Below are 27,867 nucleotides of genomic sequence, written 5' to 3' on the forward strand. Positions count from 1 at the left end.
ATTATATTTCCTAACACTTTATGCTAGGTTTACAGAAATACTTGTAACAGCGGATTTATCTCTCTAAAATAAGCATTTTTCCCATCAACAGCCATCACAAGAGTGCTGATTTACCAGAATATTCATACAACTCATCTAAAAGCTCTCAAGGAGCAGCTCCTAGCTGCACGTTCAGTTGAGAGACAGTTATAGCCACTTTTCATAATCCTGTGGTAACAAAACACAGCCTCTACAAAATCTAGAACCAAGAACACTGACTCTACTGGCGTTTTCCTATTATGAATTAAGATGGTAACTAATGGCTATATGCAAAATAGTCCCTCCAACAGTGATGAAGAACAACAGTCTCAATGGGCTCAATCAAGGCTTTACTGGAACATGTTGTTTGTTTTTAAAGCTAATGGTAGAAGCTTGCAGCAAGGAATGGAATTAATGGTTTCCCACAGCAACATAAAAGGAAAAGTGTTCCATTTTGATGGGTATGCTATAGGTATCTGAGACCACAGTGAACAGAAAGCTGTTAATCCTGGAGATCAAGTTTAGAAGTATTCAGAGCGTTGTACCATACAGAAGTGATAATTAAAATAAATGTTGACACTACACAGACAAACAATATAAGAAATTGAATTAAGTTTTGCACTGTGGTTTAACGCAGTTATTTAAGCCAGCATTACTGCCAGAAGAAGCAACTGCACTAATCCTCGCCCCACCCACATAAGCCTAAGGCAATCCCCTCACCTTGTGCTGGCACAAGTCTTAATGCCACCATGTAGATAACCAGAATGGCAAACTGCCTAAGGTGAAAGACATGTACAAAAAAAGTCTAACTTTGTTATGTAAGAAACACTTCCAAACTAAGAGGAAGATAATTATGTACAGCATTTCCAGAATTCCATTGGGCAGTGCTTAAACAGCCCAGCCTGGTACTTGTACTGGATAATAGCAGCCAGTCCAGTACAAACTAACCTACAAGCAAAAGCAAGGCAGAAACAGTTATGCAACAGAGAATTCTAATAACGCTCTAAAGAATTCATTTTCCAGATGTCAAGGTAGGTCACCCATGTTTTTAGAGAGAAATCTTCACATGCCAAGTGTCACCAATTCATTTACACAGATGCTTCTCCAGCTTCAAAGCCTATCAGTTTTAAATAATCAGCACACTCATTCAATTTTCAGCTCAGTTCTATCAAAAAACAAATTCTAAAAACTTCATATTTGAAATGTCTATATAGAGACACTTACTTTTTTATTCAAAAGCTTTTTCAGAGATTAGATGAACGCAGAAAGGACAGAAAAGTTTTCCACGTTGCTGAAAATTACAATTATATTCCATACAAATCTAAACTAGGTTCCTAAAAGACGTATTTCTGAGCTCTTACAAACTGTAAACAAACAAGACAATCCATATTAAAACAGCCTTTTATTTGTTAATATCACATAAGAAAATTTAAGCCGGTTACACTATCTTAAAAGCACAACTAACGCGTTTAACATGAGTCCCCTTCCTGAATAAGAAATCTAAGTAAAGAAGAAAGTACCAATAAAAACAAGTTTTGCTGCATCCTTCATCCTCTGAGTGCTTACATGATCAACTGGGCTACGTTCTGTTCTTTTTTTTGAACAAAGCTGTTCTTTTCTATAAAAAGATTTTGCAACCTTGATCACATTGTAGAAAAAAAGTCTTCAGTACAAAAAAGTTCATAGTATCGAAAATGCCTTCCCCTTCCCCAACAGCACCTAAATATAAAGAGGTCAACGGCAGATGGCTAGTCTAAGTGGTGTAATCTAAAAAACCAAACCCCAGAACACAGTGGCATATTCCCCTTCTAACAAGGTTTAAAAAAAGACTGGCATAAAAATTTTGTGTGTGGGGATGTCATTTTTCAAACAGTACATAGTTCAGTGTCAATAATTCACATCTTGCAAGAAAGTTACAGATACGGTTTCTTTTACAAAACTTCCTTTTCAGTGACAAAGGAAATTAAGGCCATCAGACTCGCAGCTTAAAAATTCACATAAAGGAAATACAAAAATATGTTGTGCTTCTGAGAAGGCTCTGTTCTGTAGGCAAGGATTACCATAATTTGAGGAAGTTGGCTGACTGGAGGAGTTTACATGATCGCACAGCTTCTGTTAGATGCCCTTGGGTCTCCCTGTTATGAATAGAAAGAGGCAGGGGGGTTAGCAGCTCCACATAACATACTGAACATTTTTCATATAGACAGTTATACGCCTGGCATAGTCTTATCAAAAGTCAGTCTGCACCAAAGTTGTAATACAACCTGCAATCCCCTGTAAGTAAAGGGAAGTTAGGTATCCTCTTCTATGAGAGGTAATGAAAGATGGGTACCAGATAAACACAAGTTAAATAATTCTTATTGGAATCCCAACTTAAAAAAAAAAAAAATCATTAGTTCAGATAATTGGTAAGTGTTGTGAGGAACACATCCACAATGCTTTTTTAAAATCAAAACAAACTGACTCTTGCTATGACATTTTCTCAAGCAAAAACATTGACATGCACAACAGCTGAAATACACAATCCCAGAAACCAAAGAGTAGCTGGAAGCACTTCAGTACTTTTGTGTAACTGCAATAAAAATCTGACTATATTAAATTCCACAAAGTTATGATTCACTTAAAGCCTCAAAAATTTGGCTAGCAAAACCAGTCATTTCCAAAGCAGCCCCCACTCCCTCCATCTTCTGCTTGTTTATATATGCACTCTTAATTAGTGGTCTATATTATTTTGCATAACTGACTTGTTAAGATACTATTATTGTTAAGATAGATACTAACCGAAATGTAGCAAAGTTTTAGCCAAGGTAAGAAACCTGAACTTTGCATTACAGAACTTCTTAATGTTTGTTACATTTAGTATCTTTTTAGAAAGGCTAACTTCATGGTCAAAATCATAACACAATGGGTAAAGCTCAAAATACACACAACCAAGTATGTTATGTTTCAGTATTTTCTCTTACGTTTCAAAACATTTTATGTTGTTATTTCAAGTTCACATTTCCACTGTCTTTAGAGCTGCATTTCTTCAGCGCACCTGAGGCATTTTTTTCCCTGATAGTGTATTAACAGCATGCGAGATATGAGGTCTAAGTTCTCAAAGTGACTATAAATTTATGTGAATTGGCTTAAGCCAAATTTCACCATAAGCAATGGGCCCAGGGAAAACCTTACCTGAAAAACAGTATACGAAAAAAATCCCACAACCTTTCAGCTTCAAAACCTGGTTTTAAGACAGTCCAATTCTCAGCCTCAAGGGAATACGTGAAGCAGTATTTTTTTCTACTAGGTTTAATAACAAAGCTTCATGCTTTCATTAAATTACTGATTAAAACAACCAAAACCCCAAAGAAAATTTAAAGAAAAAAAACAAAAATTAAACATCCCCCCCACACACACACACACTAACAAGCAAACCGCAAAGCTAAAACCCCATACACTGCCCAACTTGTTCTAGTTACAAGGACAGTACTTTGCCAAAATTCATTACTTATTTATTTTCATCCTAGATAAAAATGAAAACAGCATTTAATACGACACCTGCTGGTGGAAAAGGTCTTCCTCCTCCACAGCTTCAACTGCTTCTTCTTCCTCAACTTCCTCTTCTTCACCTTCACGTAAAGTTGTTTTAAAGACGGTGCTTCTCTGAGCAACCTCCTACAACAGAGTTAATTTAAGACTTGACTCCTCCAATGATCTGATATAAATCCCCTTACATTTTGAGACAGGAGTTCCAGCTGTTGGAAAAGCTACCCAAACAGATTTTGCCTATGTACAACCATATGTGAAAGTATACAACTAGGATTCGTAATGCTTTAGTTTTAAGTCTCTTTTAATGATTAAAAGGAGTCCTTCTGACAAGGACTTCTCAAACTTATTCAAAATTTATTTTGGATGTTTTATATTTAAATACTTTATTCCAACTGCTAAATGTCACAGCAACTGATCTACCTGGCCAAAGTCAGAACTTCCACCTTACCAGAATTAATGCCTCTTTGTTAAAACCAAATTTCACTGTAACTTTCCAAATTCCCCACAAACACACAGAGTTTAAATGAAAACCAATTTAAGAGACAGAAGAATCACTGAAAAGCATATAAACACCTTTAACCCTCAAAGCATACTTTAAGACACAGCCCAATTCATGGCATCAAGGGAATATCTCAACAAATCATTCTTCTGCTACTGATAGTCAATGTGGCAGGAGAAGGAAAAAATTCACGAGCTTCAAAATATTGCACTCCTAAGTTACAGTTAGGTTATTGAAGACAGGATAGAGTACGCTTACTTGGAACGCAAAAAGAGAAAACCTTACTAAACAAGGTAAGACTACTGTTCCTGGGAAGCCCATCTTAAAATCACATTCAAAGCCCTTGCAATGGTTCTGCCTTCACCTTTACTGGGGGAAACACTGGGATGGCAATGCAGTCAATGAAAACAGATTTAACTGTATCTGAGGGTTTTTACCTCTCCCTGAGAATTTTTCAGTATAACTTTCACATCTTCACCAGTGCCCCAAGAATTCTGGTTCTTCCAGATGAGGTCAGTGGGAGGGCTAGCAGTTACTCCAGCATTTGCAGCCCAAATCTGGTAAGAGAGGTTTTATGTAAACATTACTTGCTAGTCTTATGCAAATATTTTCATGTTGTCTACTGAGTTAACACATTCCATTTAAGTGAATGGTGCATTTTCTCCAGTTAAGAAAAGAAAAAACTAGTCTCTGCCTAGCCACTTCATGGGTTTATGGATTTATTTTTCAAACATTAAAACAGCCCCACATTTTTTAGTGCAAGCAGAAAAATTTCTGAATATCTATGCATCTATTTGCAGTCAAAACTATTCCTCCATACAGAAAGTTTCTGAAAAATGTGGCTCTGTCTACAAAGAAATTGTTCTTCCCAGAAATTGATAAAACTAACTTCAATACAAACATAAGAGCTTATTTTCAGAACACTTACATGAAAAGGACAAAATTAAAAACCATGCATCTTACTAACATACATAAATTGTTCTAAAGTCTGTTTCACACAAACAACTGAAACTTACTGTAACTGTCTGGCCTGCTTTTAGTACGTATCTTGAGGTATATTTGTAAGTAGCAGAAGTGTCTCCTATTTTTCTGATCATCTCCCAACCTCCCATAGGTTGATCCTAATAGAAAGGAGGAAAAAAAGAACCAATTTCCACCAACAGTCATCTTCTGTTACATGCATGGGGTATTTTTCATGTAAAACCATGAGATATACAGAGCTTTCAGTAATAACATTTACTACCACTTTATCTTCAGCATGTAAACATCTACTCTGTAGTTAAATTGGTCTTACCTTTCATTTCAAATTAAAGCTGAATATATATTTTATTTGTTAATTTGTTAAATTGGTTTTAACTGATGTTTATCATTTACATCAGAATTTTATTATAGCTTAGTCCATCAGATATGTAGATATGTATTGCAAATAGTCTTTATATATTTATATATATAGTATTGCAAAGAGTCTTTATATATATTTTTACATATAGATATAGAAAGAGTTATATCTAGATATAACTATCTTTTTTAGATACCCCTCCACCCTGCCCCCCCCACATTTTCCAAACATCAGATAGTTGCCTCTGCAATCTGAAAAAAGACAGTTAAAAACATCTTAAATAAACTGTTATTTATCTTAATGAATACTGACATTCTGTTGGTCATTACAACAAAATACACCATACTTGCATTAAAAGATGAGTTTACATTTTATATCTATATCTATCTACCTATATATATATATATAGCTCTATTAAACACTTCAATGATTCCTAGGCACAACTTACTACACTGCAGTACAGACAGTTGCTCAGCTCTGGACACCTTTCTGAGCATTATAACCAAAAACCACCCAGGGCTATTGAGAGTACCAGAACTGCTGGTACACTCATCATAGCTCAGAGACTGACAAAGGGAATGGACTTTATGCGGCACATGACAAAGGGAAAACCATTGAAAAACTCAAAAGGCATGAACTGACAGGTCCTGACTCACTAGAACTAGGCTTTAATTTGTCAGACTTCGGCTGCCCAAAAATTAGCTGTCTAGACCAGGACAGTTTGCCAAGGCTTCTTCCATTCAGTGAACAAAGACTCCTAGAGGACAAGTCTCACCCTGGATTAGGTGATTAAGACACCTATGATGATGATGCCTATGACACAGGAATTTGTCTCTCCTTTGATGAAAGGAAACAGAGACATTTAGAACTAGACTAATTTTTGTCGTTTAAAACATCAAGAGGAGCTCCCTTGTAGCAAAGCTAATGGATCTGTCTACATCAGACAAAGTTTATGCATCACTGAAAACAAAGAATGCAGCTTGTGTGTTTCTAAATACAGTTTTGCTGCAGACAGGACAGGTCAAGACGAGAGTTATTCAGCTCTTTTCTGGAATTGAGGCTGTAAGAATTTAGGTCTTGTAATTCTGATGCCCCACTTGAGAAAAATGCTCAATTTTCTCTTCTCCCAAACAAAGATATTTAAGAAATTTTAGTGCTCCGTCTCCAGCCCCACCCTGTGATGATTTGTAGAACTGTCTGTATACAGCACAGAAATGTCATACAGCGATTACAAGTAATATCTTGAGGGGAAAAAAAATATTGAATGCAACAGCCAACATCCTTCTGAGGGAAAATAGCAAAAAGTTTTGACTATTACTCAAATGAAGTACCCTCTGACAAGCAAAGATACAACCTGCCCTTCCCCTGCTCAGTACAAACTCCAAGCTATTCAGAAGCAGTCTGTTCAAGGAGTTACCTAGCAAAGGAACTAGATGCTACCTAGAAATAAATAATCTAATTAGCCAGCAGAGAGGTGGAATGGGCTCTGAAGGTGCTTTCTTTTAGAAAAGAAAACTATGGATGCAACCAAGGAATAAGAAAAACTATGATTTAGAGAAGCTATATGCAAGCAGAAGGAACCTGGCAATTAAATTTTGACCTTTATTTTGCATCAAGTATGGCATTTCTTTCTGGCCTTTTTAAAGCAGAGACAAACTTCTGAAAAGGCTCCCACAGTAGTCGACATCCGCTTTCACTGTTTCCTATCACTGGTAACATTAGCTGAAAAGCCAGATTACTTGCAAGGCACAACTCTGAAGAGTGATCTAGTGCTTTGGTGAGTGTGAAACCTAAACATTAAATTTTGCCATGAAGAGCATTAAAAATCATCAGGAAGTAGTCAGCATCAACCCAAGAGGCTGTTTAAAAGTGCATTTTGGCACACTAACTCAAAACCTTAGTGCCACCACTTTTACACAGCATGCTTTAGCTACAGCATCAACATGAAGCCTCAAATTGTGCTGAGGATGCCTTCTACTTCCAGTAAGCCCACTGTAGAGTTGCATCATGAGTTCATTTTCAAACCTGTTCAGAGGTGTTCTTCAAACGGATGAATTTCCCATCAACATCTATTTCTTCAATAGACACATTTCCTGTGGCAGAAGCTGAGTGGGAGATGCTGACACTACTACTGGCTTCAGATTCTTCCACATCGATCCTCTTCCTCTTTCCTCTGGTTGTACGTACACTACGGCTTGATGAAGCCCGTGAAACTGTCACTCGAGAAGATGGACTTGGAGAAAGTTTCAGCCTAAATTGAAGAAAAAACAAAATACATAGATTATACTTCTTGATTTTATATTTTTCTACCTTCGTTTACCATCTATTTTCTTCTCTCTCCCTCTTCCCAGCAGGGAATTCTGGTATAACCAAGCTCTTTTAGCTAAAGATACAGGAATATTGTAAATAAACATTGTAATGAAAAAAAAAAAAGAAGTTTCAGGCTTTTTTCAAAAAAAAAATTGTCACCTCAAACTTAGGAGGAATCAGCACAGGGTAGTAGGACTTAGTTCAGAAACGTCAAACTACTTCAAATGACAGCTGTGACCTATAAAGCAAAAATGCTCAATATTGCTGAACCCTGGAGTCATTTGTGGGAAGTGTAGCTACCTCAAGCTGGGTAATCATAAAAGTGATGACTTTATTATTCTTATTCTATCCTTAAAGAAAACTAGCTGACAACTAAATAACCCTGTAATTACTTCTGAAAAAGAGCATTAAAAGCAGCACCAAACAGATGCACAAATGACAATTCATTATGTCCCCAGGGCCTAATCTTATCAGAAGTGATGTTTGCTCCCCCAGAGAGCTAGTGGTCTGACACTCAGGCAGGTTGCTTTCATGAAGACTTGGAAGTGTATGTCATATATAAGGGGGAGAAAAGAACAGTGCCTCAGACAAAGTAGGAAAGCACCTAATGAATGTGTTTTCCAGCAAGAACTCCCTTTTAACAGAGAATTAGACAAGTAGGTGAAGCACGCAGCAGTATCAACATTCATTGCCACATTCTTTCATACCTCTCTTCTTCACCCTCCAGCAATTTCCGGTATGCATTGATTTCCATATCCAGGGCCAGTTTAACATCCAGAAGTTGTTCATAGTCACTCAATTGCTGCTGCATCTGATCTCTGATCTCTGCCATTTCCCTCTCCTTGTCAGACAGCATTTTGCGACAGTTTTCCCTTTCCTTAGCCAAGGTGTCCTCAAGCTCTTGCATTCTATCTTGCCATGCTCTAGACTAGAAAGTATTGAAAGACACATCAGTAGTGCAGAGGAAAGTTCACTCACATCTCCAAGCATTCTGCTGTTCAGACATCCTAAAATTCAAAAGTAAGATTAGGTTGAGCATCCCCCCACCACTTTCTGAATTCAACCCCACCCATCTTCAACTTCCTATTCCCCACCTCACTGCCTACAAACTTCATGCCTTTTGTCTCAATAAAACTTGCATCTGTCACATACTCAAACAATTGTCCATACAATACTTTGACAGACAAGCTATCTGCTCCTTTTCCCCCAAGTTGTGAAGAAACATTACCGCAACTGAAGTTACTCAGTCAAGAAAAGTGGAGCTTAAGAGTCAGGCTGTGTTTAAGACATGCTGGGCAGGATGTAGAATGAAAACTCAGTTCAAAACTTCAGATCCTACAATAAATAATTTATCTTTAGCTTTCAGAGGTCTGTCGCTTGCTTCAGTCTGCTGCTGCAGATTTCAAATTCTGTTGGAAGAGACTCTAAAGGAATAGGAGTTATTCTCAGTGAATGACTGTCTGCCTATTACTCCAGTCTTCAAGGATTGCTAATAGTACAGTGGTAGCTGGTCCATGATGACAGCTAGTTTCTCACATACTTCAAAATCACATCAGCCAGTATGTATGTATTGCATATAGAGAATGGAATGCTTATTAAAGATTACCCAAGTGATGTGACCTTTAAGGTTTACCTTCCCTGAGCATATTTCCATGAGCAACTAACATAAGAAAAAAGGTCAGAAATCCATATCAACTGAAACACCAAAGAAAGATAGTGATAATGTAAAGACAGAAGAGCTAAGCAGACAAGAGTCTCAATCCAGTTCCTGTGCAACCTCACGCACACTCATTACATCATCTGATCTCCTCCAGAGATTAAACTGCCTATATAACAAGAAAATTGGAAAGACTCATTAGTATTTGCAAAGTTGGGAAGGGGGATTAGTAAATAATGCCCCTTGCACGTACTCTTCACTTGAAATACACAGAATTTGGAAATCCTGCAGAAGTCTACTGTACAGTAGGAATTCAAAAAAAATCACTAATTACAGAAGTGATTGATGTTAAATACTATTAATAATTTACATTTTTCCTGGGGGGTGGGGGAGAGCTTTGTTCCATTTTCACTTGATTAATAAGTTATAAAAAAGCCCACTTCAGAACCAGGCCTCAACACATCTTCTTTTCATTTCAGATTTCCCAGCGCAGAGTGCATGAGGCTACTCCCAGCAAATAAGCTAGGACTGAATGTGTGGCTTATGGGCTGTGTCATACTTTTGTGTGTATGATCTATGTGCTCTGTGATCTTATTTCAAGTATATCTAGCGTAAGACCCTGCTCTATAAACACTCAAGTATAGTTATTTGATATATTTCTCAGTCTCATATTTCACCCTAATCCTGGCAAGTTCACCACATTTTTTTTTTTAAAGTTCCAGATGCAAACTGGATCTAGGGTGAAAGACAGAGTAAGAAGGAAAGATATCACATAGACAAAGGGACTGTGTATTCAGGCTCTGGCGTTAAATCTTGCTCTGTGAAATTCCTATACTAGAGATCCAATTTACTATAGAACAGAACTAAATTGTTAAAGTGTTAGGGACTCTTAACAGAGAACTTGCGCCTGATGTTGCCTCATCCATCTAGAAAATAAAGCAAGATTTTTGTTTCATTTCTACAGAATCTAATGCAGTGGGATCAGATTCTTAGGTAGCTCTAGGATATCTTATTTTAATTTTTCCTGCAGTTTAAGATTTTCAGATGAAACAGCATTTTGCCATTTCTTAATATGATAAAGACCTTACTAAGACATCACACTGGCATGCACTTCCAACAAGTGAACTTGATGGGACAGAGCCTGAAGTCCAGGCTACCGTCTACAAAGCACTCAAGGCTGACTGAAGACTAACACATGTAAAAGATGAGCTATAACTCAGGGGAGGACAGATTCCCCTCATATATTTAGAGCAATGCTGGAATGAAAAGAGATAGCAGAAACAGTTTGATTCCAAACTTTGTCCAGTAACTGATCTCTTAAAGTAAATATAGTGGATTTTTTTTTATGCAGAAGATAATTAACACTATTGCCTTTCAGATACCCACAGTAGCAGGATATTGCACAAAATAGTTCAACTTTATCAAAAAGAAATATTAAGGAATTTGGAAGTTTACAGAACAGTAAGAAAGAAGACAAATGCAAGCCATGAAAATGAGTATACTTACAAGTTAGGAGAAAGAAAAAAATCTTTTATATTAAAAAAAAAAAAATCAATAATTCTAATCAGCAAGACTGAAGAGTCAGAAATAGCTTGTTACCTCTCTCTGAAGGCTCGCAAGCTGGGAAGAAAGATTTTCAATCCGCATGCGACTTTCTGTCAGTTCTTCTCTTAATGAGTTGGCTGTAGAAGTGCTCATCTCAGAGGACAATCTAGCATTCTCAAGCTGCAATAAATCACATTAAGACATCAGTTTCAAAGCATCTTTTATTAAAAGAAAAATGAGTCACCAAACAAAGCCACACAGAGCAGCAAGCCGCAAAGTTCCTCTCTGCAGCTGTAACACAATGAAACATCTCTCTTTTTAGGGGTTAAATATGGTAGCTCAATTACCATGCTGGATTGAGCTATCTGAAATCACGGTCCTCTTGAGTATTTTAGGATTAAAAACTTGTTAAGGTTTCCCTTGTAGGCATTACTCAAATTGGATTGCTAAATTCAGTTTTCACGTTGGCCAATATTTAACTTCATATTGTCAAATACTATAGCACTGTTTTTTGAGTAGGCTTGAATAGTAGAAAGTAAACTGAAATTACCAATTCTCCAAAAAAAAAAAAAAAAAACCCCAAAAACCCCCCACCAATGTTAGTTTTCAGCTCAATGTGAGCACATTGGCAATATGACTTAACATTACAGTACCAGTGCCCTGAGTCACCACCACTTCATTCCATCACTACTTCAGACTCAATTTTATCTGTTAATGCAAACAAGAAGCAGCCATTCCATTTAACTAGCTACAACACTCCTGTTGAATAACACTACATCTGCTTAGGCAGCACTACAGACTAGTTATTGAATTCAACACTTCAGATGAAATGAAATCTAAAAATTTAAATATAGAAGTACCCTGAGAAGAAAGGGAATGAAAAAGGCTTAATTATGAAAGGTTTTTTAGATTAGTAAATACAAAAAGTCTAAAGCAAATATTTTTGACTAGACCTTACCTTCAGTCATTTTCTTTCCCCTAGTTTTTCCAAGTCAGATTGAAGCCCCAAAGATAGGCAACTACACACCATTAAGACTATAATTTTTCACTGAAAACTATGCTAATAAATTCAGTTTGTATCAACTTTTATCTGTTTTAACACCCCACCTTGTCTCTAAAGATACCAAGTGTGAGAAGTATAGCCACAGAAACTAGGTTCAGTTGAGACATCAGGATTCCTCTTTACAGAAATGCTGAATCACAGTAGAGGAAGGAAATTACGAAGTATAACTGATTTCAGTTCAAATGTGTTTTCACTCTAGGAGAGCAAAAAGCAGAAACCATTGGGTGTGGTAAAGCTTCTAGGTAACAATGTTGCATATAGGGTCAGAGTACTCAGAATGCTGTCTTCTCAGAAAGTGCGTTCAGGAAGCAAGTTTTATACAAAATATGGGATACCTCATTATCATCAAGATTGTGTTTATACAATGGATTTTTAATAAACAAATTAATTCTCTTTGAATTCACAGTAAGCCCAGTACTAATCACATTTTCCAAAGTCGCCACGCTAATTCAGTTGCTATATTGTTGCGCTTTCTGAGGTTTAACCCTGTTCCTCAAAAGAAATCTCAAAATACAAGCTCATATTCAAAAGCATGGTAATTTTAAACCAAGCTCCAGAATGAAAACCTCTGAAAGGCAAATAATTACACTATGTTATCCTTCCCTCAAATAAAGCAAAAGTGAAGTATGTCAGACAGCTGTATGAAAAGATGTTCTCACTTTGGCATGGTAAGTCTGTTCCAGCTCTTCTTTGTACAGTTTCACTTGTGCATCATGCTGCTCCCTTATTTCATGCAGTGCTTGGGCCAGTTTGTGTTCGTACTCAATTTGACGCCCAGAATCAACCTCAACTAGGCGAGTTTCATGTTTTCTTCTCGTCTCATTGATTTCCTAAGAAAAACAGAAAAATAACCTTCAGTAAGTATTAGGCAAGACAAATTTTGGAACACTATCAGCCAAGAGCAATTTGTTTTCTTCAGCAAGCAATATAGCTTTTAGCTAGCTTTGCAGATAAGCATTAGAGTAGTTTACGTTTGACAGTGTTTCTACTGAAATGAATTAACAGTAGTGAAAGACTGGAAGTTTCTCAGGGCCATTTCCCTAGTCTGATCAGAACAGTACTTTATTTTATAACAGGGAGACATTGAAATAAGAGCTAGGACATCATCAGCATGTAAAGTCACGCTGCCTTCTGACGGTTGCCTGCACTTTCAAAAAAATATAACTCATCATTATTAGATCTTAGAAATACCCCCCTTTCCTTACAGGTATCTTATGCTTGCATAAGATTATACAGGTATCTTTCATGCTTGCACAAAACAAAAGTACTGTAAAATCAAATGGTCACTTTCACTAGCCAGTATTCTTCCTCCCCTTACTTGTATGCTTGCCCTTAGTCGCTGGAAAAAGTGATTCCAACAACATGACCAAAGCTAAAACTGGAGGAAATGCACACATGGAACAAAAGACAGTACTTTTAGATATATCTGTTATTGCTTTAAGGCTCCTCCTGCGTGCTATTAAGCACTACGAGGGTAAGAGAGGGTGACAAGAAAAAGTTCTAAAAGACAAGAATTCAACAACTTCTGGTTCTATTATTAGAAAGTAATGAAATTTTTAAAAAATATAGGTTCAAAGCACCTGTTCTAGTGCCATTCTCCACTTTATTTCTCATGAGGACACTTCTGGAAAGTTTTTTTTTAAATTTACTTTTTCAATACTATGAAAAGAAATGTACATTGCACCACAGAGAGAATTTAACACAAAAGAACATGGTACATAACACTACGAAAACTCTAGTTCACAGGTTATTTTTCTACAACAGAAAAATGGTAACTTTCCAGCTAGAATGGAAGTAAACCCTGCTTTCAATAGGGGTTTGGACCAGATGACTTCCGGAAGTCCCTTCCAATCTAAATTACTCTAGAATGAACCTCAGTTTTCTTCTTCTCTTTAAAATTGCAAATTCTTGACACTGAATCACTTTACCTCCTCATACATATTTTTACGGAATTCCAAGTCTTCAATGAGGCTCTGACAACGATTTTCAAGATCCACCTTCAGTAAAGTTTCATCTGCAAGCTGTTTCTTGGCAGCAGCTAAAGAAACCTCAAGCTTTACAAAAGGAAAAAAGAAAAAAATTTAAAAAAAGATTCAGCACAGCAAAGGTTATGGAGCAGAACTCATGATACAAGGATCTCAGTTACCAACAGGTAGCGGCTAACTGCATGTTAAGCCTTAACTTGACAATTAAATACAAAACTTAAGACACTTTTTTTAAACAGTTACTTATAGAAGTGAATTCTATATACTGCACATTGATAATGATCATTTTAATGACGGTTATGAATTTTCCTTGCAAATCTTCAGTTTTTCTACTTGACAAATAGAAAAGAAAAACCATTTTCTGGGTTTCAGACATCTCCTAGACTGGTCCTATTGCCTATTGCTGCTGCAGACCACAAATCAAGTATTTCAAAGGGTTAACAAAACTAGCACAAGACTTTTTTCTCCCTGTTCTATTAGAAGTCCAGAAGATAGAGAAGTACAGGCAGAAGCAAAGGAGGGCACAGAGAATCACAAACTTAGAGCTGCGAGGCACTCTGAAATTTTTAATTCTGCTATTTAAAGCGCCATCCCTTGAAATTTCATAGAATCTGCAATTTTTAAGAGTGCTCTATTTCACCACTCACATCATTAATAAGCTAACTGAACAATACTGAACACAAGCAGACACCTACTGAGTACTGCCTCCAGTTCTCACAGTGAACCATAACTTATATCTAGTACTGACAAGATGACCAATTTGCTTCCATTTTTGGCTATAAAGTTGCGTTTTATCAGAATGAAATGTAGCTCTTTTACTATGGATATACCGTATATCTATGAAACATGTCATTTGATGGCAAAATCTTGACAGTGGGCCATTTCTTCTCACCTGTGCAATTTGGTCTCTTAAATCCTCAAGTTCTCCCTCCAGGCTTTTCTTATCACCAAGAGCTGTGGCCAGTGCAGCTTCTTTAGAATTGAGGGCTGCTTCAAACTCTCTAAGTTTGACTTGGGCTCCATTAAGATCAGATTCCTTTTTTGCATAACTAGGATAAATCAGAGAAAGTGGTTAAGTCAGTCTAGAAATGCCCCAAAATAGGCTGATGACTAGGAAAACAAGGTATATTCTGAATCTTAAAACTTGAGTCACCTAACAAAAACATTTTGTCTTGGCTTAATTTACTCCAATTCAAATAAACTCCTTAGTTTTGCTTTCTCGTCCTATATAGCAGCAGCATGATATTTGCCTGCGCCATAGCAACCCTAATCTAAAGGGAACATTTACAGTGTCAAAGGATTTTAATAGTAAGGCATACATGAAAAAGGGAACAACGTGTTTGTTTGCAACTAAAGACACCTTTTGTTGTCTCTTTAGATAGTCACTGTAAAAGGCCCCATCTTCACCAAAACCTTAATAGGAGGAAGGAAGTTCCCCCGTCAGAAGGCCCTTTCCACAGGGTAGAAACAAGTTTTCCACACTTCCTTTTATCCATGCAGGAACTTGTGTGGATTCGCCATCTGGGCTCCAAGTAATCCCTTTCCAATTAACAGACCAACTTCTTCATGAAAATTACATTCAGTACTTCTAAGCCAGTTCTCCATTAATAGAGGCTGTAGCCTACTGAACTGCTTTGCAGCACCCTTCTAATTATACATAATAGCAAGGTTGGACAGATCACAGCAAAGATATCCAAATCCCATCTACACAATAGTCTGTGCCATCAATGAAACTGCACTAGTGAAGAGGTACAGGTGTCACTGTCTTCAAGAAGGCAGACAGTCAAGTTTCTCAAATCACTGCTCAAATTAGTTTTCATGTCTATGCACGTGGTTAAACAGTTTCCAATGGGGTTGTTCCCTAAAAATGCTTATGAAAACAAAGGAAACAAAGAAAAAAGTAAAATGCCTCCACACAAACCCATGCTCTTCAGCTTAAATTAAATCACTCACAAATAACGCTACAACAGGTTACTACCAAAAATAGGGGAAATGTCTCAGGAAAAGCATACTCAGAAATCAAAATGACTTAAATCTTTAGATGTCACATGCAGCTGTGTTTAAGTATGTGTAACAAAAAACTCTTGCTTTTTAGCTGGTTCTTTTCTCTCTGGGATATCCAAACGTCCATATCTGGCTAGGACAGTAGCATATAAAAGTCTTAATGTTTATAATCAAATTAGGAACATTTTATAAGAAGGGACAGGTTCAGGCTCAGTAGAACAACAGCTATCAGGTTTCTGTTCGGCTTTCACATTTCTCTTTGCAGAAACAAATAAAATCAGAATTCACAACACTAAACTCAGGAGACTAAAAAGTAAATGAAAAGAGTCTTAAAAACGAGATTCAAAGTGTTTGAAAGCATTAAAACATTCACTACTTTTTAAATCAAGATACTGCACTAACAAGAGACAATAGCAAATTTTCTCAGCAAAATTAGACTAATATCAAATCAATACACAATTTTAAAAGGAGACTTTCAGATTTAATGAATGCTTTTTCAATATCACATATAACAATATGTGCTTAACATCAAACTCGAGAGAGAAGTGTGTGCACAAAGGCTTCCAAAGACCATCTGTCCAAAGAAAAGTAAATTTTTGGACAACTTTGCATTACAGCCACAAGATGGCAGGCTTTATGTAAGAGACAGCACGCACTGGCTAAGCTCCAAACCCTCTCGAGTAACCCCACATCCACCAAGGTGGCATGCTGCAAGAGCATGAGATACACACCGGTTATTGTATACGCTACCATTTTTTTAAACAGCTGATGATCATTTCTACTGCTCAGGCATATCTAGGAGAAAATGTAGTCCATCAACAGTATTTTTACTTGCATTTTTTAGACCCAACAGTTCAGAACAGTTGGGTCCATAAATCAGACAAGAGCATAGGATTTCAGTTTTGGCCACATGGGCTCCTACTTCCAACTCTCTCCATTACTCACTGCAGGCCTACTATCCTGTCCCTCCCCTTCTGGGCAGACCTGCCCAAACTCCAGTATGCAAGGAGGCCATACGGCAGAGGAGGAAAGGGGAAAAGTGTCTCACTATGGAACGTCTGTAACAAAAACACACACAAAGAAAAAGTCTATCCGTTCATGTAGTGGGAAGGATGACAGCCCACATCAGGCCTTCCTTGCTTGACCAGTGTTGAAGAACGCTTATCCAAAACACATAGAGACTGCCTCACACACGCTGTCTCGCTAGGCTTCATGCTGAGGCCAGCCAGTCAAGCTGAATCCTGAAACTATAGTCACATGTGCCCAGCTTGCCTCAGCTGCATGGCCCCCAGAAAAGTATCCTACAGTTGAAGAGGGAAACATTCTCCATATCCCTTACTGAAAGGGATTTTGAACAGGCAGGTGGCTGAAAACAGAGCTCTTGCAATTGGAGCAACAGTGAAAAGATGTTTAACGCAGACTTACAACAATAGTCTCATTAAAACCTATTATGCTACCCATAGCCCTAAATGAGGTATTACCAGTTGCACCAACTCAAGGTATTTCCCTTGCTCATGTTTGTAAAAAGACTGGCTATGAAGTCATCCTATAATTTAATTTACTGAAGTCACAGAAGGCAGGGGGAGGGTATTAAAATTAAGTGTTATTAGTGTTATGAGTTGTCTAATTAAAACTTATCTGAACACACTCTCAGAAAGAAACAGGAACTACAACTCAAAGCCTCACACACTGAAAGACAGATGAAATCTCAGCAACTCAGTGTGTCATCCCAGCCCTAAAGGAATATGGGAAAGTGCAACAACATCAGAAAAGCTCTTTAAATTATGAAAAACAAACACCCGATGTATACTACATCCTTGCACCTAGTAATTTTTACCAGCAAGAACTTCAGACTCTCAATAATAACTAGCTTTTTTTTCCCCTCCACAAAAAGCCAAAGCTATATTTCAAAAAATCCTTCTTGTTGTACTGTTCAGAAATTAGCTAAAACTCCTTCAAATAGTTTGGCTCTTGAGAGAAAAAAATAAAAGCAAAAAAAAAAAACGCTTTCACCTTTGAAGAAGAAATTTGTTTTTTCCTCTCTTTTGACTTTAAATCTGTGGTAAATACATGGATCTTCTTATCCATGGAACTGTATTTTTAAATAATGCAGAACTACGACCTGACGCAACAAAACAGCCAGTTCCCCTTAATTTTCTCCCCACTTCAGTAAAAACTGCACTTCAGAAATTCAACCCATATCATTTAACTCAAATAGATTCCACAAACATGTAAAGAATAAATATTCAGACTCTGCCTTAACTGATATTATCAGCACTTCTTTCACGAACAGAGTTGCACCCATATATATCATAGGAAAAGCTCTGCACAGCTCACAGTGCAATAATAATCATCAATCTCCTTTCCCCAATATACTCCAGTCACCCAAGGAACTTGACATTTGGCAATGCCACTCTCAGAGTACATCTAACCTCCCTGACTGCAGTTCACTACCTGACCAGTTTACCTTTAAACAAGCTAATTTCTCATACCAGATTCAGTCCAGCTGAGACACAAAGTTCCAGACAGATTAATTTGCTCTCCATTCCCAAGATACATGCTGTAAAGCAGAATAAATCAGCCCACGCACAACTATAAGCTACTGTGGTTAAGTTGTGCCTGGTTACCTGCATTATCTTCTTTAAAGCTAATTCAAGGTTCTCAGAATTACAGATAGCTTGGGACAATCACCATTTTGGTGAGACTACCTGACCCACTTGGCTTGTAGATCAGTGAAATGGACAAGCCACTAAGTAACACACTGAAAGAGGAAGGTTCCCTTTTCATGCACTTGCAATCATCCCTCTTCTTGCATCAACTCTGAGGTACACTTGATCTCCTAGACTGAATTTCTTGCTAAACTAGCAAAAAAGCCACCCAGGAAAAAGATAATAATTTTCTACCAGTTCAATAAAATGAACTGGCCCCCCTGGAGCCAGATAAGCCCCACACCCAATGCAAGAAAGGCAGCAAGACTGCTCCTTTCAGTGGGTAGCTAGATCTCAAGCTGTGCTTTCATACTCCTGTGAAGCTGACAAGAGCAGGATGCCACCCAAAGGGAGGTCCTTTCCTATTCTTCCACACCCACCCCCTCATTTCTGCCAGCACTTAGAGTAGGCTCAATCACAGAGCTAAGTGTTACAAACACTAACTGAACCCTCCTCAAAAAACAGTGGTTTTCGACCACTTCATGGCACAGCTACAGAAATGCTGGTGCCAGCAGCAGAACCAGTTATAATGTAGACCACATTTACATCCCTACAAAATTACACGGTGCTGCACCTTAGTGAGCTGTTTTTTCACTCCAATTGTGGAGAAATACCAAAAACAAAAAATGGACTCTGGTCATTGATTTTGTGGGCTAAACAAAATATGAAGCATTTAGTATTCCTGCTACCCCCCCCCCCTTAAGGTACAGGCAACAATAAAGCTATGTTTTACAAGGAAGCTGTTCATGATAAGTGACCTTGTTTGAAAGCATTCATGTTTTCATATATACCTATAAAAGTAATTAGGCAAGACTGTCTTTCCTCAGATTATAACTTGGTTCTTGCTTCTCTCATCTTCTCTATTTTAGTCAACTGAAGACAGTAACTGAAGTGCTTGAAATCAACATTTACTGCTCAGCTGTGACTCTTCTCCAAGAGCTCCAACAGCTGACCACTGGAATCCACCTTCTCTACCCAGCAGTCTCGGCAGAACCTTTATGCAAGAAGTGCACACATCAAGTCATTGCCCAAAATTCACCCTATTTGTGGCATTTGAAAAAGAGAAGACAGTTACAAGTACCAGAACATACAGTTAAAGTCTGATGTGTTTCTGTATTTGCTGATTCAGAAGATAATTCAGGATGCAGTAACTCATGATCAGGCATCTGAATCAAGGAGAGTGGCATGCAGCCATTTTGCTGAATATTAACTACCTTTAATGAACAAAGTATCTGGTCTTCTTTCCAGCACCTCATGTTTATTAAAAAAACTACCTAATTAATATGAAATTAGAATGACTTTTTGGAAATAAATGGGGGTGGGGTGGGGGGGAAACACCAACAGTAGGTCTGTCATAAGAGCTTGCAACTCCTGATAGATGTGGCAAATTTTGAAAGCTGATTAAAGACAAAAATAAAGGAAAACAAAAACAATCCCTACAGATTCAAAACAAGGAACTCACTAGCTGCAGGGAAAAAACAAACAAACCCAAACAAACCCAAACTGTGGTTGTACAGCTTCCTTTACCAGAAGATATATTTATACAATATATCAATAAACAATATACCTTAAAACACATCCTGCAAAAATGAACAATTCAAAGTACTTTAAAATGCCAGTTAGATTACAGTTCCAAAATACATTCACACCTTGAGTTTTCTATAACAAACCCACACTAGAAAGAGTCCCTTTATTAAATGTCAATAGGTAACCACAACATTTGCAGAACATATTTAATGAAGATTGTAAGTTAAACAAAATTCTATGGAAGGTAAAAGCAAGTACCGAAGCTTTCCACAAGAACAGAAGAATAAATGGCGTATAGGTACCTAAATAAATCTGAATCAAGCTGTGAACATTCAGCAGGAATCTGATTAACGCTCTCATAATTTCACTATCTTCAACAGCAGTATGTCTCAAACTCCCAACTTAACTAATTCAAATTTATCCTATAGCTTTCTCCAAACCTACTGCTCCAAGTCATCATTACATGCCCACACACCTGAAAACAAAGCTTTAACTCCCACCATCCTACCCTCCAGTGCTTTGTTTCTTGCATTGTTGCATCCAACAGGAAAATCGCTACTGCATGGAAGACGCATTCTTAGACTGTTCAGGTGATTTCTTACATTTCACTTGATTAAATTATCATGCAAGAATTTAATTAATCCTCTCCTTCCTTCTCTGGGATGCTGTCTCAAGGGCACACACCAAAACAGCGACTGAGTTCAGATTAAAGTTCAGCAGTTCCCCAGCCACCAATCTTGACTTCACTCCCCAAGAGTGATATATGCTTCAAAAAGAATATTAAATCAGTTTCCCCAAACAGTACCTCTAGCATATTACAGGGTACCACATGTGCACCACAGGAAACCCTGGAACAGCTGTTACAACTTTGCTTGCTTTAAGACAACACAGTTCTGAGCAGCTGCTCAGCGTACCAGCTGCACTGTGCTTGCCCAGTGATTGAGGCCATAGGCTGACATCAAGTGCATATTGATGTTTATTTTACTGTTCAATTCTACCTCACTATTCACTTCAGAATAAAGACAGAGAAGGAAAACCAATTCAAGATACAAAGCAAAAAAAGCTAGAGAAATCATTTCTTAAAGATTAAAAAAAAAAGTATTGAACTAGTTACAGTACCTTGCCACAATTAATTGCATTATAAATTTTGCATTGCAACACATTTGGTTATAATCAACGACAGTTATATCCTTTACCAATATCTTCAATGAACTATATGGTGTGATACAAGTAACTTTGAAGAAAATTATCTCCTCTAAGAGGACAGCAGATGTGCTTCAGCCTTGGACAAATGCCACAGTGAAATCTCAGCCTGTCACAAAGACAAATGTAAACAAGGAGTTTCCTAAATGAACTAGCGTAACACCAACTGACGCTTCCTAAAGAGCGTGATCACCTCACATAACAGAAATTGGAACAGACAGACAAGTCCAACTAGAGATATTAATCTGCCATACACCTAAACATATCCCCATAATGGTATTCATCAAATGAAATTCATCCTGAAACACAACCTATAAGCAGACAGAGTAACGTAACAGTAACGGTAAGCCTTACTGACTAAGTAAGAACTTACTGAATGGTCCTCAAGCATTTTAATATGGCATTACTAGACGACACAATTGTGTCAAACTGCACAATGCAAACTGTCAGTAGGTTAATTGCTCAAATTACAGATCAGAATTTTTCTTTTGGCTCTACAACTCTCCCTGGTTAGCAGCTAGTGAACACAAAGGAAGCATGACACACTCCCTCCCAGAAGAGCAAACTTCATCCTGCCTGCTGGAGTCATAGAGCAATTCAAAATTCTACTCTTGCATCTGCTACTTACATTATGTTTCATAATGTCATCATTTCCTTCACTGCTTTGTCAGTATCATCTATTTAGCTCTTTCCTCAAAGGACTTGAAGCTTGTAGTATTTTCAAGTCCCATCTAAGGCTGCACTGCTCTGTCACAGGAAGGACATTCTACCTAAGATCAGCAGCTAGGAGTTTGGTGCTGAATTGAGCTCATCACATGCTTTGAGACTCTAGCTGAGGATCCAGCTATTTCCAGGGCAATAGGAAACTATCTAATTTCACCTTCATTATTCACAGGCAAGTCAAATAGCTGGAAATCCATCGCACGGACACTTTTTCTATGCAACACTAAAGCTTAGATATCCAGAACACCTTTAGTCTTGCACTCACAGTTAAGTCTGCATCCAGGCCACAATTCCTCACTTTGCCATCATCAATTTGAATCTAATGTTGCTCTTATTTAAAAAGACCATCTCCCATAGTAGCCTAGCTACCAACCATGACTATCCCGCCATAAACACTTACAAAGCTGTCCCTCCTCTTGGGGCTCCCTGCCATTCTTCTGCACGCTCTCTCAAGGCAACAGTGCCTGTATGACGACCTGGCAAACACGATCACAGCTCATTTTCCAGCCACATCACTTTCCCAATCCTGTTCACCATGCAGCCATGCAAATATTTGTTTCAGCATATAAAACAGGTGGTATGAAGGCAAGACCAAGGGTCCTGGATCTCCCAAGACTGTTTTTAGTTAGCAGCACAGCAACACGGCAATCACAATTGGACATGCTGCTCAAAGCAAGAAAATGCAGCAATTCTTCTAATAGCTATCACTGACAGGAAAGTATACAGTAAAGTCTCACCTAATCAGATAAAGGAAAAAATAAACTGGAAATACTGTTAAATTGACAAGTTCTCCCAATTCTTTCACAAATGAGGAAAAATAGGATTTCCCTCATCTCCACCTCCCAAGAGCTGACCAAGAATTCTATACACCTTAACTCAAGGGTACTTGGATCTTTCTCACTGCAGTATAATCTTGAGATGAGAAATTTATTTTGGCATCTCTCTTCCCTGTCACAAGCCTTTTTTTTTTCCTTCACAGTCATGCATATCATCTCCCCAGCCATTCCTCAGAACAGAAGTAGGGAGGGGTTTTGTTTTTGTTTCACCTCATTTTTTCTCTTGTTCTTTAATATTTCAACTATCAAGAGAAGCCTATTTATTTACTCAGCTACAGCAGCACCCACTGCATGACAGGCACTCCCTAAAAGCACAGTATGCAAGGAGTTCGTTACATATAGGAAGATCAAGTATAAAAACAAGCCACAGCTCTTTGTCAGATACTATACATATGAATGGAATGAGGCTCTGACATTTCTGTTGAAAAAACAAAACAAAAATCATACCATATATGAGACTGAAGTTAAGTAACAGAAAATACAACAAACAGGTGACTAGGCCTTAAAACTTAATTTGATAAGAAGAGTGAGAATAGTCCTACAAAATTTTGAAGGTGACAAGACGCTTGAGTTTGATCCACTAATTAGGTGGGAAGTCAAACAACTAAAAGATGTAGTAGAATAAAGAATAAAAGAATAAAACAAATAGATAAAGCACTCCAGAAGAATTTTGTACAAACTAGAGAATGGAGAGTTGTACATGCATCCAGGGAAACAGGAACAACCAGCTGCAAAAATATTCAAACAGCACAGGAAGCGCAGCTAGACCAGGATTCATTTTGGCCAACTTCAGCCAACTAAATAACTAATCATATATGCGCCTTCCACAGTCAGAGAGCATCTCCAAAGAGCATTTCATCCTACCACTTATCTCCACTGCTTCTAAAAGGAAACAAAATACCTAAAAACAACTAGTCTGACACTCAGGCTGTGGTTACCAAGACATCTAAGTCAAGTGAACAGCTTGCAGGTGCCAAAAGACAGTCCTACTCACTCCACTTCTCCGCCCTGCTGCCAGCCACACCCTATATGCCAGTTCTCATACTTCTCTGTTCTCTGCTAAATGAACAGAAAACTAGATCAGCAGGAAAAAGTAAGCAACTTTCCACCATCTTAATGATCCAAGTCAGTTTACTAAATAACCAAGACTAAAGCCAAAAATGAGAGCTAGACAGATGGTGAACATATATGGTCCCATTTTCTTCAGTGGCAGCACACTGTTGGACAGGCTCAGCTATCATGTCCAACTACAACCTTATGCAGCTAAGGAGAGATAAGATGAACCTCACTCCAAAGTCCAGGATGGGTATCTCACAGAGAAGTGCAAGATTAGGTTTACTCTACAAGAATCAGTAAACAAGACTGGGAATATTCCCAGTGTCTTTTGGAGAATAAGTTAGCCAAATCTCAACTACCACAGTTACTCTGCCCAGTTTTTAAACTGGGAACTGTGTACACCACACTTCAGTTTTCTGAAAGGGCACAGAAACTCCTCCCATGAGGATGCAAACTTTTACCTCACACTGCAAAATCAGATCATTACACATATATGGTCCCATTTTCTTCAGTGGCAGCACACTGTTGGACAGGCTCAGCTATCATGTCCAACTACAACCTTATGCAGCTAAGGAGAGATAAGATGAACCTCACTCCAAAGTCCAGGATGGATATCTCACAGAGAAGTGCAAGATTAGGTTTACTCTACAAGAATCAGTAAACAAGACTGGGAATATTCCCAGTGTCTTTTGGAGAATAAGTTAGCCAAATCTCAACTACCACAGTTACTCTGCCCAGTTTTTAAACTGGGAACTGTGTACACCACACTTCAGTTTTCTGAAAGGGCACAGAAACTCCTCTCATGAGGATGCAAACTTTTACCTCACACTGCAAAATCAGATCATTACAACTACCACTAAACCCATGCACACTTGTGCAAAGTGTTTTAGAGTCTTTTTGTTAGTTTTTAATAGGACTTAACAGCTGTAAGAGACAGCCATCAGAGAGTGTTCTCCAAATCAATCTGTAAGCTTTTTTTTTTTTTTTTTTTTTTAAATTAAAGACTTGGAAAACAGAATTACAGATCAGCTCAGATATCCACCTGTATCTTAAAAATACACAGGGATGGCTTAAGAAACTACATACCAGAATAAGGTCTGCCACCAAACAAATAACCACGGACAGACTTAAGTGGAATCTAGCAGTCTCAAATAGTATTAACTGTCAGTATTAAGGAGTTCTAGTCCTGAACTAGAAACTCATTGTCACTTTGTAGTGTACAAAGCTGATCTCTTTGACACAGACTGAGAATATTGAGTAACAGCACTCCAGTCATTGTAAGAGGCCACAGTTGCAGCACAAAAGCAATTTTACATTCATCAAGTTTTTGCTAAGTATCACAGTACAGGAAATCATAAATGAGAATGTGAAGAACTTCCACATCCACATTATGAAAGGCCCTGTTACAGCTGCAGAAAGGGAAGAGGCAGCTATGGCTTCTACTACAGATTGCCTCTTCTTCCCAAGCCCACATATCCTTCGGTCAGCATCTGAGAATTTTAAGTCTTTCCCCTGAAGTCATTAGCAAAGAGATTGAAATTTCTGGCTTGACTTTCAAGTGAAGTCATTTTGATACCCATCTGCAGCTACACCTTGCTTTCCCTGTCACTATCAATGATCTCTTTGATTTAAGAGTTTCAGTGGGCACCAAAAAGCAAACTCAAGAACAAACAGACTCACCAATTAGAAGCTTTGTTTGTTTGTCTTTGTTTTAAACAAAGTTAGGAGCCCAAAACATATCAGAGCTGTCTGCAGACACAGGAAGACATCAATGTACTAGTTTACATAGGAAGTATCTTTTTCATTATCGGAATCACGACTGAGATTGTATTTAACTGAAGGTCAAAATTAACAGATTATGCAAGAGTAAACTAATAACATTGCTTATTGTCCTTTACCTTCAACATCAATCCGCAGACAAACTTTGTTATATTAAGAATGAAATTAGGCCACCTTTGTCATTCTGACTGAGCTTTCTAAAGAAGAGAGAGATTTCCTTTGGTAATAGGAAACTACAGCAGTTACAGAAGTAGGATTTAAATTAAAAAAACAAAAGTCAAGCCAGTTGTGCAAGGCACAAAAGCTAGTGGCACAAATTAGTCCTTTGTCAAGAGTACAAACCCTAGAGTGGTGCCTTCACTTTAAATTCTGAAGTTATCTGATCATGAATCTGCCTTTAATACCATTAGAGTATCCAGAAAAAATGCAATTTTTTTTTGCTTCAATGAACTGTACTTGAATATTCAAGTATTTTTGTATTATAAAGTTACATCTTTGGGGTGGGGAGGGAGGGGGGAAGCAGAAAACCTAGAGTGCAACATGACCAAAACCCTAGTTCACTTGTGGTTTTCCCCCACCCCCCAAAGCCACTGTGCAAACCATCGACACTTTGCATTTTTCATCTTGAAGCGCCTTGAACCCTACAGCCAGAATAGCAAGAAAGAACTCCAGGCACTCGCTCATTACACCATTTATTATTAAATATCCATCGGACCAGAGGGGAAAAAAAAAAAAAAAAAAAAAAGTCTTCCTGACTCAAAACCGGGAGCCCTCCAATATTAATTAGTTCGAGACACATCAGGCGAAGTTTCAGGGCAGCCTCCATCACGACTGCAGCTGTGGCGTCTCACGCCGCGATACGCCCTCGGGGGACACCCGCCGCGCCTGCAGGGCCCGGCGGCGCCCCGGCAGCACCTGCCCGCGGCGGCAGAGCAGCGCAGCGCAGCGCGGGCCGGCAGCGGCGGGGCGGGGCGGGCCCGCCGCGGGGGCCGGGCCGCCGCCTCCCGCCGAGGCGGAGCGGAGCGGGGCTGGCTCGCGCCCTCGCTCATTCATTCAAACGCGAAGCCCGGCGGCGGCACATGGCGGGAGCGGGCCGGGGCCGCTGCGGCGGATGGAGGGGAGCAAGCGGGGGAGGGGGCGGGGAAGCACTGCCGGGGCCCCCCCAACCACGCAGACACACAGACCCACGCGCGGCCCCTCGGCCCCGCTGACCTGCCCAGCAGCTGCTCGTGCTCGGCGCAGATCTTGCCCAGCTCGATCTGCAGCTTGGCCCGCTCCCGCGCCGTGTCGTCCAGCGCCCGGCGGGCGTCGGCCAGCTCGGCCTCGTAGAGCGCCTTGAGGCCGGTGACCTCGCGGCCGCGCACCTCCTCGCGCTCGGTGACCTGCAGCTGCAGCGCGCTGTTCTCCGTCTCCAGGCTCCGCACCTTGTCGATGTAGACAGCCAGGCGGTCGTTGAGCTGCCGCAGCTCCTCCTTCTCCTGCAGCCGCGAGATGCGCGTGGGGCTCAGCGGCGTGGCGGGCGCGCTGCCCCGGCCCCGCGGCCCCAGCGGCGTGGCGGCCGCCATGGCGGGCGGCAGGGGGGGCGCCCCGGGGTGGGGGGAGAGGAAGCCTTAAAAACAGCTAAAAACCCCGGTGCCCGCGGGCGGCTGCGGGGGGGCCGCCGTCGCCGTCCGCGCCTCGCTCAATCCGGGGCCCCGCAGCCAGCGCAGCGGCGAGAAAAGCCTAAAATAAAAAGTAGCAATAAGAATTAAAAAAAACCGGAATGGATCGGTAAAACCCCGGTGAGGGCGCGGAACGAAGAAAAAAGGAGGGAAACCAGCGAGGAGGCGCTTCGCCGCTGCCGCTCCCGATTGGCTCGGCCGGCGCGCAGCGCGGATAAAGGCAGCCGGGGGAGCCGCGGCGCCCGAAAAGCAAGCCGGGACGGCGGGGCCGCCACGGCCGCGGGGAAGCCGGAGGAGGAGGAGGAGGAAGGGAGCCGGCCGCCGCCCGCCGCCCGCGCAGCCACCAGCGCTGCACCGGCGGACTCCGCGCCCCGATCCAATATGGCCGGCGCCCGCCCAGAGCCGCCGGCCCGCGCCCCCGAG

The 27,867-nt window shown here is 39.6% G+C and overlaps 1 protein-coding gene across 1 annotated transcript; it reads right to left on the reverse strand.

The window, feature by feature from the left end:
* Positions 1–1,401: 1,401 nt before the first annotated feature.
* LOC135324893 (lamin-B1) lies at positions 1,402–27,863 on the reverse strand. The gene is made up of 11 exons (XM_064501944.1): positions 26,996–27,863; positions 14,840–14,996; positions 13,891–14,016; positions 12,622–12,792; positions 10,954–11,079; positions 8,405–8,625; positions 7,413–7,638; positions 5,065–5,169; positions 4,486–4,605; positions 3,559–3,675; positions 1,402–2,153 (listed from the first exon to the last, which is right to left on the reverse strand). Exons 1-11 carry the CDS (start codon positions 27,346–27,348, stop codon positions 2,112–2,114), a joined length of 1,764 nt encoding a protein of 587 aa, XP_064358014.1. The 5' UTR covers positions 27,349–27,863; the 3' UTR covers positions 1,402–2,111.
* Positions 27,864–27,867: the final 4 nt, after the last annotated feature.

The sequence above is a fragment of the Dromaius novaehollandiae genome, chromosome Z, assembly GCF_036370855.1.
Source record: "Dromaius novaehollandiae isolate bDroNov1 chromosome Z, bDroNov1.hap1, whole genome shotgun sequence".
Taxonomy (NCBI): domain Eukaryota; kingdom Metazoa; phylum Chordata; class Aves; order Casuariiformes; family Dromaiidae; genus Dromaius; species Dromaius novaehollandiae.

What these genes read in the sequence shown, in the direction of transcription:
- LOC135324893 (XM_064501944.1), bottom strand. Translation starts at nt 27,348, where the DNA reads ATGGCGGCCGCCACGCCGCTGGGGCCGCGGGGCCGGGGCAGCGCGCCC. An exon ending in AACAGACTTACCATGCCAAA is followed by an intron (nt 11,080 to 12,621) that starts GTGAGAACATCT and finishes GATTTATTGCAG; the next exon opens with CTTGAGAATGCTAGATTGTC. An exon ending in AAGACCTTTTCCACCAGCAG is followed by an intron (nt 2,154 to 3,558) that starts GTGTCGTATTAA and finishes TATTCATAACAG; the next exon opens with GGAGACCCAAGGGCATCTAA.